Raw genomic sequence first — 14086 nt, forward strand, 5'->3', positions numbered from 1 at the left:
CTTGGTTCTCGGTGGTTTAGCTTCAAGGACAGCTTTTACTTTGTTAGGGTTGGCTTTGATACTTTGCTTTCCAACGATGTGACCCAGGAATTTTCCTTCATCGAATCCAAACGAGCATTTTTCCGGGTTGAGCTTCATGTTGATCTTTCTAAGGTTTTTGAAAGTTTCTTGGATATTATCAAGCATTTGGTATTCCGTTTTGCTTTTAATCACCAAGTCATCGACATATGCCTCCATGTTTCTACCGATTTGGTCTTCAAAGGCTTTATCAACGAGTCGCTGATAGGTGGCACATGCGTTTTTGAGGCCAAAAGGCATCTTTTGGTAACAAAAAATGCCTTTGTCTGTGTGGAAAGCTGTTTTTTCTTCATCCTCTTTCTTCATGAGGATTTGGTGATAACCTTTGTATGCATCAAGAAAACATTTAAACGGATACCCCGTGAGGGAATCAACCTTGAGATCAATTTCCGGGAGCGGGTAGCAATCTTTGGGACAAGCCTTGTTAAGATCTTTGAAATCTATACACATTCTCCAAGAGTTGTCTGGTTTTCTGACCATAACAGGATTTGCAATCCATGATTGGTACTTGACTTCTCGGAGAATACCAGCTGATACAAGCTTTTCGACCTCTTGGCAAGCTGCCAGGCTTCTCTCGGGTGCCAGACTTCTTTTCTTTTGAACTACCGGCTTGACATTCGGTGGTATTCTTAACTCGTGTTCAGCAATGTTTCGAGGGATCCCAGTCATATCTTCAGGAGACCAGGCGAACACATCACTGTGATGTTTCAGCAGCTTTTCAAGGTATGAAAGAGTCTCTTGGGAAAGGTTGGGGTTGACCCTTATTCGTTGCTCAGGGTATTTAGGGTTTATGACTAACCCTTGCTTGTCTTTCTCACCGTTTGAACTTTCACCCTCGATCAGGTAAGCTTCCTGAGAGGGTTGAAGGGTTGCGATCCCTCTTTCAGTAGGAAATTTGACTGTGCCATGGCCGACAGACACTGCCATGTAGAATGCACATTGTCCGGGCCTCCCTATGATTACGTCATAGTTTGAAGGGATGTTGATAACCACAAAGGTCAGTGATCGGGTTCTTTCTTTTGATCCCTCCTTAAAACAAACATCAAGGGTTATCTGCCCCAAAGGCTTCAGGGTTATATCGGCGATACCTTTTATGGAGGTTCCAGAGGGTTGAAGCCTTGAACGTTCCTCATCGCTTAAATGGTTGAAAAATTTCTCAAACATGATTTCAGTAGCTGCTCCCGTGTCTATGTATGCTTTACATGTTTGTAATGTGCCCACGGTGGCTTCAACCACAAGGGGACCAGGAAGTGGGTCCTTTCTTGTTGGGGGGAAGCAGACACACTGAAGCTCCCAAGCTTCCAACCGCTGCTTCTTGTAAGGAGCCTTTTCATCAGAATACACCATGTTTACTTCCTTCCCTTTGCCTTCAGCCATCTTGTCTCGAACCCCTTTTACCAAATGAGCGAGTTCTCCTGACTTAACGGCTTCTTCAATTCTCTTTTTCAGTTGGAAGCACTCATTGGTGTGATGTCCCTTTTCTTCATGGAACTCACAGAATTGCGTGGAGTTCTCATTTTTTCGACTCTTGGGGAGAGGCCTGGGAGGTCTAAAGTTTTGCTTGACTTCTTCCGTTGCCAGGATTTCTTGAGGGGTTTTGGTGAGGGGAGTGAAACTCATGCCTTTATCTCTGCCTGAAGGGTTTCGTCCTTCAACCCTTCGAGGGTCTGAACCCTTTGGGCGTCTGTCGTAAGAGTTAAAGTTTCCTCTCTTTCTGGCTGGGCTACTGCTTCGCCAGCCAGACCCCCTTTTCCTCTGTTCCTTGATATCCACAGCTTCCTCTCCCCGAATGTGAGCTTCGGCTCTTTCAAGGGCTTCCTCTAAGGTTTTGGGCAGAGATTTGTTGAAATCTCGTGTGAGGTATTTGGAGGTTATGGCGTTCATAAAACCGGCCACTCTCATTTTCTCGTCAGCCCCTACATAGGTTAGTCCTTCTTTTTTATACCGTTCAATGAATGCCCGAAGACTTTCATCGTCGCGTTGTTTTATCTGGAAGATTACTGTTGCGTCCTTAACGTATCGCCTTTGTTGGGAGAAGTTTGCCAGAAAACCTCTGCTGAGATCGTCAAAGCTTCGAATGCTTTGAGCAGGTAGGTCGTTGAACCAGATTCTGGCAGATCCAACAAGAGTCTGCATGAACATTAGGCAACATTCAGCATTTGACCATTTTTCTATTCGAGCAGCACCAGTGAAGATCTGGAGATGGTCTTCGGGATCTTCGGTCCCATCATACGTTCTGATGTGGGCTGGCATCTTGATCTTTGACTGAAAATCATAATCACCTATCTGCCTTGAGAAGCAGGAAAGGTTGCTTGGCTTGTAAGGTTTAGCCAAGTCTTCTTCAGGTCTTGTACCTACATTGTTGCTATTGCCATGGTTCCCCTGGGTGGCTAGCACTTGATCGATGAAGTGTTGCCATGGGAAGTTGGCCATCATCTGAGACATCATGTTGGGTACGAGATTGAAACCCTGAAGGCTTCCCGGACCAACTGAGCAGTTTACCCCGAGAGGGGTGCTAGTAACAGCACTTCGTGCTAAAGGGAGCACGAACAGAGCTTGTTCCCATGTGGTAGTTAGAGAAGCAGGACAGCTAGTCACTGGGGACTGTAGGAGTTGGTCAAGCGTTAACTCGTGTCCCAGAGGAGTGCCACTAGCAAATGGTTGGGAAGAAAGAATAGGATGAACAGTTGGATTTGTCATAGTGGATAGATAAGGATGAAGGTTTGAAGGGTTGCTTGGACCAGCCTCACCTCTTGTAACAAAGGGTGGTAGGGGTGGTCCAGGAGACAACGTTGGCTCAGGTTCATCGTAATCTAGACGAATCCTTACCCCCTTTTCCCTTTCTCTACTCACATGCTGGTTAAGAAGTGACCTTAACTCGAGAAAGTTATTAGCGACCCCCTCGGGGGTAAGTTCAACACGTGCCGGGGTGTCCGACACACCAACGTTGGGAGACGGAGCCCCAGATCTGGATGGGGTTGGTGTGTTGAAGGTAAGGAACTCGGGTGTACTCCCCGGAGTTGAAAACGGTGTTGTTATAGTTGTGTGAGCTTGGCCACTACCCGGGGTGGAGGTGTTAGGGATCTGGTTCACCTCTCCCGGGGATCCACTTTCTGACATGGTGGTTTTGAGTGAAGAGAGCTACACTACTAGGTCTTTTTTGAGAAGAAACAGCGGCGTAGCCCCACGGTGGGCGCCAACTTGTTGATGCAACAAACACGGGACCTGGGATGGTAGCTAAGTTGGTTAGGCAAAAGGGCTGAAGGGTTCAGTTTTGCCTAACGCAGGTCGCGGGGTCCCTCCACGTTTGCAAAACGTAGAAGGAGGTTCACTAGTATGTAATTGTTATTTGCTTTGAAGTTCCTTCTCCGAGACAAGCTCGAATCCAGAAAAGAAAGCAAATAGAATGAGTGTGTGGTGAATGTGATGAAGAGTAACTTAGAAGTGATCAAGTACTCTTTGAATGACCAGAGATTAAGGAATCTCTGTGTTTCGGAATGTCCCAGGAGTGAAAATGAGTTGTCTTCTTATAGGGGAAGACATCTCTTGAAATGGCATATACAAGACTAGTGAGACCTGTTCGCAGTGGAAGGTTTCCCCTTTTGGGGTTGAAGGCTTTGGACCCCTGGTTAATAGAGTGTACTTGTGCAGACCTGCTCTGAGTTTGTGGGCGTGAGTTGGTGAGGCGAGTTCTCAGATGTGACTGATTACTGTTCCTTGCTTTTCTCACTTTACAGCTTTTCATCCGATGAACCTTTCAACCTTTTAAGCTCTTGCATATTAGTCATTTTATTTAACCTTGGGCTACCCCCGTCGTCAAACCCAAACAATTATGGTCAACTTTAATGGGGTGGTGGTCCATCAGCAAAAGCAAAGCCTTTAAACATTTTGGGAGATTGAGGTTTTGAATTCAAGTTCCACGACGACAGGATTAAAGAAATTTTCCATTCAAAAAAAAATTGTTAATCAAGGAAAGTGCTTCGTACACAATCTATCAAAGTATCCAAGTTATCGTTTTGTCATCTTATCTACCCTAATTCTCCAACAGTAAATGATAAAATTGAAACAAGCGAAATTATAATTCATTGTTCAATGATAATCTATACTCACAACCAAATAATCCGATTTCAATGTTAATTATAAAAATTTGGATTATTAAAATTCACATCTATAAAAAATATGAGAATCATAAGTTACATAATTCTAAAAATGTTTTAAAAATAGTGTAATTCCCCTGTGTGTCATGGCTGGAGTTCGATCGCAATCGATTCTGTTCATTACGTACCGACAATTAGCATAGCACCAAAAGAGAATACCCAAAAAAGTTATGTTATGTTCACAAGGATATGAACACCTGTTTTAATTGAATGGAAACCATAAAAACAAATATCAGTAACGATTTCGATAGTACCAATACTAGTACCAATATTCAGTCGGAATCGACGTGGTACTAACACTGTACTAATTTGATTAAGTTCGGTTTGTCACAATAAAGAACAAAAAAAAATTATATTTGTCATGTTTGATAATTAGCGAAAATTGTATCAAAATATAGACAACGGTGGCTTAGAAATTTTATAAAACATTACATTATATTTTTCGAATAACAAAAAGGTAAATAATGTGATTTTATATAATATAAAAAAACTAAATGTGAAATGTGATGTAGCTTTGAAAACATGTTTGTTTGTATTTTAATTGTACACTACTAATCACAACTCGACTTCAAAAAAGTTATATCGAGATATAGATAAAAACAAGTACGCTGCATCGTCATACTTGGAATTTTATAAAACATCATACGTTAAACGTTATAAAAGATAAGACAAATCAAACACCACAAAAAACCTTAAAATTTATGTTTTTTCTTCCATCAAAAAATCCCTCGAACACTTTTTTACACATAAATCATTCCACATGTAAAATTGTGATACTTTTATGTAAATAACCTAGAATCTAGAGACTCGTTTGCGTTTGCTTACATGTTTTCTTTACATCAATTAGGAAGGAATGACTTATGCGTTTTTTTTTAATTATTTTGTTGATTAAGAATTATATGACTATTTAAGTTCGCAAAACTAATATCATTTTGATTCCACCAAGGGTTATTTTTATCATATACTTTGTTACGAAAATATGCATATAATTATCTAATATAAAAAAAACAATAACCATATCACAACGAGGGTAATTTTTCCTTTTATGGTTTTTGAATGTTAATTTAAATTGAGAGTGAATTGCAATAATTGTCTTTTATCTTTATATCATTTTGCAAGAATTGTCCTTTATGTTTAAAATTAACGAGTTTTGTGCTTTATGTTTAAAAATCAAGTACGTTTTACCCTTTAGGTCTAACCCAGTTAGTTTTTTCAGTTAAATTTGATCATGTGCTAGGCACATGTGGATATATTTGTCTTTTTACCCTGTTAATTAAGAAAACAACTTAAGAAAAACTAAAATATTATATGTACACACTCATATATGAACACTCCTTATGTCACTCTCTTTCATCTCTCTTACCACCACCACAACCTTCTTCTACCACCACCACCGCCGCCTCCTTCCATCACCACCACCACTACCTCATCTACACTACAGCGCCTCCACAACCATCAACGTCGCCTCTCTCTCTTGCATCACCACCCTCACACAAGCACCACCATCACACCACCCCCACACCACAACTATCAAGATCCGGCAAGAGCCGTTTTTCCGGCGACCATGGTGAGCTACAACAGCGGTCATAAAGAAACCCATAGCAGTCCGGCACCACCGTATTCTCCCATATTCTCAAATTCAAATCAAGATAGAAATTCATCAAACTCTCTTTACAAACATGAATCAAAGTAGCAGTAACACCCTCTCCATCTCCCTTTCTTTACCGACCAACAACCCACACAACAAATCTGATGTACAACAGGTGGAAGATGCGATGGTGGTTTAGGGTGTAAGGTGGGGTCGTTAGGTTTAGCGTGGAGGGAGCGGCCGCTGCGCCACCGCCGTTGGCGGCGGCGGAAGTGGGTAGAGTTGAAGGGCCTCTCTTATGAGCTCCTTCTTTTATAGTTGTGTGCAAACCCCAGATGAAAAAGGTCAAATGTTTGATGGTGTTTTGTGATACCCCCATTTAAAAAATCGGGTATTGGTGATTGGGTAATGGTGAGATTGAATCTAGATTTGGAGATTATATGAACTTAATTAGGAGCACGAACTGTTTGTGACTTTGTGTGTGTATAAATTGGGAGTAGATCTAGGTGGGGATTTAAGATAGGAAAATAATTGATCTAAAATAACTAAATTACAGATCTGGTGGTGCCCGCCGCCTTTTTTCTCATCCATAGATCTGGGCCGAAGGGTGGTGGTTACAAGTGGTGTGGTGGGCGATGGAGAACATATGTGGAGAGAGGGGGTAGATAGTGGTGGTTGTTTGTGATGGTTGGTGGTGCGGTGGGTGGTGGTTGGGAGTGGTGTGGTGGGTGGCGGTTGTTTGTGGTGGACATGCTGAGAGAGGGAGAACGGTTGTTATATATGTTGTATACATATACATATACATATATTATATATAATATATATATTATATTAATATCTTAAATTTATTACTGTTTTATTTTTAATTAATATATTTATATATATAGGTAAAAAGACTAAATTACCCTTGTGTGATCTGATTTAACAAAAAAATCTAACTGGGTTAGCCCTAAAGGATAGAACGTGCTTGATTTTTAAACATGAAGCACAAAACTCGTCAATTTTAAACATAAAGGACAATTCTTGCAAAGTGGTATAAAGATCAAGGACAATTTTTGCAATTCACTCTTTAAATTGATGTAACCTTTTCATTTTAAAATCATAATTTTTAGGCAAATTGAATTTAAATAATACCAACCTTTTCAATTTGGCGGATAATAATCCAAAGTTAGTTATTGGCCGATAATAATCCGAACTTGTCCACTTTTGGCCGACAATAGTCCGCCGTTAAAAATAGCTTAACGGAGTTAAGGTTTTTTCCGAATTACAAACCGATGTTTCATGGATTTTGATCAGAACGAGGATACGAGTCAATTTATGTAAAACTTACATCGAAACGGTGCTTCAAACGGCTTGCTTTTTGTAAATTGTAAGTTTAAACACCCGAATTGAAGCACCGTTTTCATCGTTTGGGGCAGTATTTCAAGGTAAATTTTACATCAATCAACTCGTATCCTCGTTCTAATCAAAAATCCTAAACATCGGTTTGTAATTCGTAAAAAAAATTTAACTCCGTTAAGCTATATTTAACGCAGACTATTATCGCCAAAAGTGGATAAGTTCGGATTATTATCGGCCAATATAAGCCAAATTGAGAAAGTTGAGATTATTTAAATTCAATTTGCCTAATTTTTAATTAAACTCTTTCATATAAATTACAATTCAAAATTTTAATGAATTGCGTTTAGTCTTGTAAATCGTACGTACCTACCAACCAGGTTAAAGAAAGAGTCGAAACGTGTTCCAACCTAAATGATTTCGATGAAAATGAGTCCATTAAAATAGTGTTCCTACCAAAATGATTTCGATGAAAATGAGCCCATTAAAATATTCAAACATGTTCTAATAAAAGGTGTCATTTAAAATTTAAATAACTTTTTTCAATTCATGACAAATAATCCTCAAATCCGTTAGATCAAAGGCATTTCATACATCAACGGCCAGATCTTCCTATCAAAACAAAAAAACACAAAACCCTAATTTCAAAAACATGCAGCCGCACACACCCAATCCACCCACGCTCCACATTTTTATAAGAATTTAAAAAAAGCACCGCTAACAAAATTATAAAAAGATAAAAGTAAATTACTAAAAGTACCGCTAACAAAATTATAAAAAAAAAGATAAAAGTAAATTATTTTTTTTCTTCATGTGTTTTAGTGGTTGTAACCCCTTAAGTTCAAAAAAAAAAGTTAATCGCTCTGAGTTTTTAAACAATCATTTTATAACATTTTAAGTCCATCTTTTTAACACCAGTACTTTTGATTTTGTACTCAACTGATTAAAACCACTAAAACACAGAAATTCAAAACATTATAAAATGAATGGTTAGAGACTCACGATGTTAAACTTTTTGATTTTGAACTCAAATAGTCAAAAACATTAAAACACCGGGACTTAAAAGATAATTTACTAAAAAAATAAAAAATAAAAAAAACCAATGGCGCTAATTTTCAGTTTTGGCGGGTTAACATATAACGTCCAAAAACATTCAGACAGGGACAATTTCGTCATTTCACACTTACCGCCTCTAGGGTTTTCCACACCTTAAAATCTTTTACATTTCATTTTGCCGCTACAACTTCTCCTCGCTTTCTCTCTCTACAAATCACTACATTACAGTGAGGTTTTCTGCATTAATCCGTGATCCAAACACTCAAATCAACTTGTTCTTCATCTTCTCTGAACTAATCTGCTTCAATTTCACCCAATTTTCGCCTTTTTTCGCGTGATTTTGAAGCAAACTGTTCCATCCGTTCGATTCGATCGTTGATCAGTGGTTTCAGCATTTGAATTTCATCAATCGTAGAACAAATCTGCTTGGATCTGTGTTTGGTTGCTTGATTTTCAACCGACGTCATAAAATTCGGGTTTGATTGATAAAATTAGGGTTTTAAAGTGAAGTGATCTGGAAATGGGGGATGTAAGTGATAAGGTGAGTGATTTATTGATTTATTGTTAATTTTTGTTTTAATTGTTGAATTTCTGAGTGATTTTGTGCTTTGATTGATTGACTTTTGTTTATTTATTTATTTGTTTAATTTTGGGGTTTTTAGGGTTCTGAGTGTGATGAGATGATGAAATGTGAGATGAGTCCGGAAAGAGGTGGATCGGGTTCATCGGACGGTGGTGGTGATTTGATCAAAAGTTGTGTGGATTGTGGGACCACTAAAACGCCTCTCTGGAGAGGGGGTCCAGCTGGACCTAAGGTATAGTTTAATAATATTATGTTTGGTATTTTCTAGAGGTGTAAACGGGCTGCGTGTTACAGTGAGGTCCGTTTAAATAATCAAGCTCGAGTTTGGCTTGTTTTCAGCTTGTTTAAACCTGTCAAACTCGAGCTTGTTTAAATTTCACTAGTTTGATTTTTTATATGATAAAATATATATGATTTATATTTTTTAATCAATTGAGTTTTCTTTAAATTTATTTATGTGATAACTGTGTCTCATTTAGTTATTTTAAGCATATTTATTTACAGCAGAATTTATGATGTAATCACATATTTTTAGTACAAAGTAAAAAAATGTATTTTTATTAGAGTTAATTACTGTTTTTGTCTTGTGGTTTGTCAAAAATCACTATTTCAGTTTATTAGTTTAAAATTTGCTATTTCAGTCTACCTTGTACCCATTTCAGTCCCTGTGCTTAACAGAATAATGGATTGAAATGGTTACGAAAGTGAAATCACAGTGTCTGAAATCACAATTTTTAAACTAATGGACTGAAATAGTGATTTTTGACAAACCATAGAAGACAAAAATAGTAATTAACTCTTTTTTATATAAATAAAAAATTTGTTAGACAAATGGGCTTAGTTAAGCTCGGTTTGTGAAGCTCGAGCTCAATCTTGTTTATTAAATGAATTTTAATTTAAACTTAAGTGTGTTTAGGCTTTTCATAAGTTGATATTTCTTTACAAACTTATATAGTTTGTTCCATTTTTTTTCCTAAATTGATTTTGAATAAATTGATTATGCAGTCTTTATGCAATGCATGTGGGATCAGAAGCAGGAAGAAGAGAAGTGGATCAATGGGTACACAAAAAGATGATAAAAAACCAAAGAAAACCAGCACTGCATCTGGTGGTGATAGTCAAAGTAGTGATTTGACCACCAGTAAGAGTAACAGCATGTGTTTGAAGAAGAGATTAATGGTGTATGGTTCAGAAATGGTGTTGCAGAGACCAAGATCAAGGGTGACTAAGAAGAGAAGGATGGTTGGAGAAGAAGAACAAGCTGCAATCTTATTAATGGCTTTATCTTGTGGTTCTGTTTTTGCTTGATCAAGAAATAAAGTAATGTAGTTTTAGGTTTTTGTTGGTGAATAATCCAAATGTTGAAAGTTGAAAGTCAAGAGTGCAAAATGTGTGACTTGTTTTTTTGAATGGCGAATGTTAGTTTACTTCTAAATTGTATCAAATTAATTCTAATCTACTGTATGCATTAAACGGCAGTGTATTGTTTTTTAAATCAAAATTACAATTATTTCTTCATTTTAAAATGAGCTAAAGAGTAAAGACATTTAGAATTGAAAATAAGTAGAGGTGAGTTAGTTAGATAATCTGAGTGGATGTGATTAGAAAAGTTTTGAGTCCTAAGTTTTGATTTAGTTATTTCAAATGTTGGCAATTTACAGCAACAAATAATAACTATACATTTTCTCTTTTATGGTGGTAATACATAATATATGTACAGATGTACATTTTAAACATCATAAAGTTGAGTCTTTTCATTTGGATATCATAAACTAATACATAGTATACGTACAGATGTACATATTTAACATCATAAAGTTGAATCTTTTCAATTGAAGTCAAATTCAAGTCAAACTATTATCATAAACTAATACATAGTTTAAACATCATAAAGTTGAGCCTTCATTTGAAGTCAAATCCAAGTCACACTATGAAAACATATACAAGATAGACTACTGTTGAAATATTACGACTAGTCGGCGATTAATTGCTAGTCGGCAAAAAACTGGGCAATTTTTCGTTAATCAGTCCATTAATCGCTAGTCGGCTGGCCAAAAATCGGCAATTCCGGGAAAAAACCTGTATATTCTGGCCAAAACCCTTAAATTCCGGCCAGTTTCCAACCAATCCATGTTAATTCCAACAATTAAATCTTGTATACTTAAAAAAATAAGTTGAGTAAGAGTTAAAATCTAGCTACTTCAAATATTTACCTATAAAAATGTGTATATGTATACATAGAACTGAAAACTACAATACTACATATAAAAAACTTGATCCGATTAATCCCAAGTAGGCGCTAGTCCCCACCTTACCGGCCAACTAGTGAGTTCTCCAACCTTGTGTAAAATCATTGCCGAATGGACAACTATAAAAAAATGGGAAGGTGGCATCTAAATTGGCTTTGGTTAAACGTGGTACTGGTACCCATTTTTTTGGGATTTTCGGTACCGATACCGGTTGGTACCGAGCTCATCCCTAATAGCAGGTGCGGTTTGTAAGTGGAATCAAGTGATCACATATTTGTTGCTTGTCTTTGGGCAAGAAGTGTTTGGTGGAGTGTCTTTAGGTGGATGAAGATTCCACTTCTGTTAGACGTCACCTCGGTTAGCCAATTACCGGGTATGTTCAGTCCCAAGTGGGTTCAAAAAGATGGAAGAAGGTTACTCATATGGTGATGCTTGGCTGTTTGTGGAGGCTTTGGTTGGCTCGCAATGAGAAAGAATTCAATGGGAATATGATGCCGGTGCAGAAGATCGTGGATGTTATTAAGATAGAGACATTCCTTTGGGTCAAAAACAAGACGTCGGGGTCTCCCTGGAGTGGAGCAATTGGGTAGACTTTGACATTTGTATGATCGTATGAGTACTGGGACTATTTTTGCTTTCAACTTCTTGCTGGTCTATATATTAATATTGTTAACAATCATGGTTGAAGATGAATATAACAACAAACAAGAATATAAACACAGATCTAGCGACAAAACGGTGACAAAACTCTTATTTAACCCAAACCAAAAAAGTGCCCCCCAAACCCTAAGATCTTACAATCGTAAGATCAATACAAAGAGGAACGATACAACCAGTCTTGATGATCATCCACTGATGATCATCTATACCAACAAGTACAGCAGATCTCTCAAACAGATGAGAGAAGGCAAAATACAACCGGAGAATAATGAACAAACCCTAGATCTAACAAGAGTGAAAGTGAATGACTGAAAAGTGAATAATGAAGAGAGAGAAGCCCATTATATATCGCATCTCAATCACAAGTTTCATCCAACACCAGCAGATCCAAGACTTGACAATAACAGCCCCTGAACTTACATCTTACACCCTTCAAAATATCTGGCCCAAGGAACTGTTACAACAAACTAACAACCAACAAATATTAGTAACAACTTAGCCCAGTAATTCAGGCCCAACAAAACATACTCAGATTTCCACGAGCCCAATTAACCCTTGTTAAACCCAATAAATGACAAGACCAAATATTGTATACTTTTAACATCCCCCCATCATTCATTGGGTTTAAACAGGTTAACCATACCCAATTCACTGCAAAAATGTTCAAGTTGACCAACACTTACACCTTTAGTGAACAAATCAGCAAGCTGATTTTCAGATTCAACTTTCACAGTATTAATGAACCCAGTTGCAACCTTTTCTCTTAGAAAATATAAATCAATTTCAAAATGCTTGGTCCGCTCATGAAAAACCGGATTTGCTGCTATTGATATAGCAGCATTACTGTCACAACACACCTTAATAGGCAGTTTACACTCAACATGCAGTTCATTAAGCAAGTTTACAATCCAAACTAACTCATAGGTGGCTGAGCACATTGCCCTATACTCAGCCTCTCCTGTAGACCTGGAAACCACACTTTGTTTCTTGCTCTTCCAAGAAACAAGGCAACTTCCCAATGAAATACAATAACCAGTAACAGATCTCCGGGTATCTAGGCACTTCGCCCAGTCCGAATCTGTATAACAGACTAATTCTAAAGTACTATTCTTTTTGAACATAATACCTTTCCCAGGACTTGACTTCAGAAATCTTAACAACCTTAAAGCAATTTCAAGATGAACTAACAAGGGTTTATGCATGAACTGACTTAAGTATTGAACAGTATAACTAATGTCCGGTCTTGTAAGGGACAAATAAATTAATTTACCGATTAGCTTTTGATAACCAGTAATGTCATTTAAGACTCTTGTATCTTCACTAACCTTTTTGTTAACAACATGACTTAATTCAATGGGTGTAGTAACAGGTTTACAACCCAGGTATCCAAACTCAGATAACAATTCCAGACAATACTTTCTCTGATTTAAGCATAGAACCTCATCACTGTAAACAATTTCTAACCCTAAAAAATATCTAAGAATACCCAGATCCTTGATTTTAAAACTATCATTCAGAAGTTTTTTAACTTGATCTATCTCATTATTATTATTACCAGTAATAATAATATCATCAACATACACAAGCAGTATAACAAACACTAAACCTTTAGATAAAGTATACAGAGAATGATCACAACAGCTTTGAACAAAACCAACACTAAGAAGCACATTTGTTAACTTTTCGTTCCATTTTCTTGGAGCTTGCTTCAACCCATATAATGATTTAACAAGTTTACAAACTTTATTTTCATTATTTGCAAAATAACCTTCAGGAGGAGACATGTACACATCCTCAGTTATTGACCCATACAAAAATGCATTGTTAATATCTAACTGAAACAAAGTCCAACCATTTATCATAGCAAGACTCAAAACACACCGAACAGTAACCATCTTGACAACTGGTGAAAAAGTCTCACCAAAATCTAACCCTTCACGCTGGTTGTACCCCTTTGCAACCAGCCTAGCCTTATACCTTTCGATTTCCCCATTAGCTTTGTACTTAACCTTAAAGACCCATTTACAACCTATGGGCTTCCTATTAACAGGTAAATCGACCAATTCCCATGTTTTATTACTAAGTAAAGCCTCCATTTCTAAGTTCATTGCTTCGACCCACTTGGGATCTTTAGCAGCTTCACTATATGTGCTAGGTTCAGAAGTTTTATTTAATCTACTAATAAAACATGCAGAATCAGCAGATAAACAAGCATAGCTAAGCACCTTATTAACATCATACTTAACACAACTATTTAGAACAAAGTCTTGAAATCTTTTTGGAACATAAGTGTTTCTAGAAGATCGTCTAAGACCTTCTAGATTTCCCTCAGATGGGCTGATCTCATCAGTTGACACAACAGTGTCCTCTGCCCTGC

At 37.4% G+C, this 14086-nt stretch overlaps 2 protein-coding genes across 2 annotated transcripts; both read left to right on the forward strand.

The window, feature by feature from the left end:
- Positions 1-5559: 5559 nt before the first annotated feature.
- Positions 5560-5928, forward strand: LOC110896216. Its single transcript, XM_022143683.1, has one exon. It carries the CDS (start codon positions 5560-5562, stop codon positions 5926-5928), a length of 369 nt encoding a protein of 122 aa, XP_021999375.1.
- A 2442-nt stretch (positions 5929-8370) lies between these two features.
- Positions 8371-10278, forward strand: LOC110922470 (GATA transcription factor 16). The gene is made up of 3 exons (XM_022166766.2): positions 8371-8758; positions 8880-9032; positions 9806-10278. The coding sequence occupies exons 1-3, from the start codon at positions 8738-8740 to the stop codon at positions 10106-10108; spliced, it is 477 nt and encodes a 158-aa protein (XP_022022458.1). The 5' UTR covers positions 8371-8737; the 3' UTR covers positions 10109-10278.
- Positions 10279-14086: the final 3808 nt, after the last annotated feature.

The sequence above is a fragment of the Helianthus annuus genome, chromosome 2, assembly GCF_002127325.2.
Source record: "Helianthus annuus cultivar XRQ/B chromosome 2, HanXRQr2.0-SUNRISE, whole genome shotgun sequence".
Taxonomy (NCBI): domain Eukaryota; kingdom Viridiplantae; phylum Streptophyta; class Magnoliopsida; order Asterales; family Asteraceae; genus Helianthus; species Helianthus annuus.

What these genes read in the sequence shown, in the direction of transcription:
- LOC110896216 (XM_022143683.1), top strand. Translation starts at nt 5,560, where the DNA reads ATGAACACTCCTTATGTCACTCTCTTTCATCTCTCTTACCACCACCAC.
- LOC110922470 (XM_022166766.2), top strand. Translation starts at nt 8,738, where the DNA reads ATGGGGGATGTAAGTGATAAG. An exon ending in TGGGGGATGTAAGTGATAAG is followed by an intron (nt 8,759 to 8,879) that starts GTGAGTGATTTA and finishes TGGGGTTTTTAG; the next exon opens with GGTTCTGAGTGTGATGAGAT. An exon ending in GGGGTCCAGCTGGACCTAAG is followed by an intron (nt 9,033 to 9,805) that starts GTATAGTTTAAT and finishes TTGATTATGCAG; the next exon opens with TCTTTATGCAATGCATGTGG.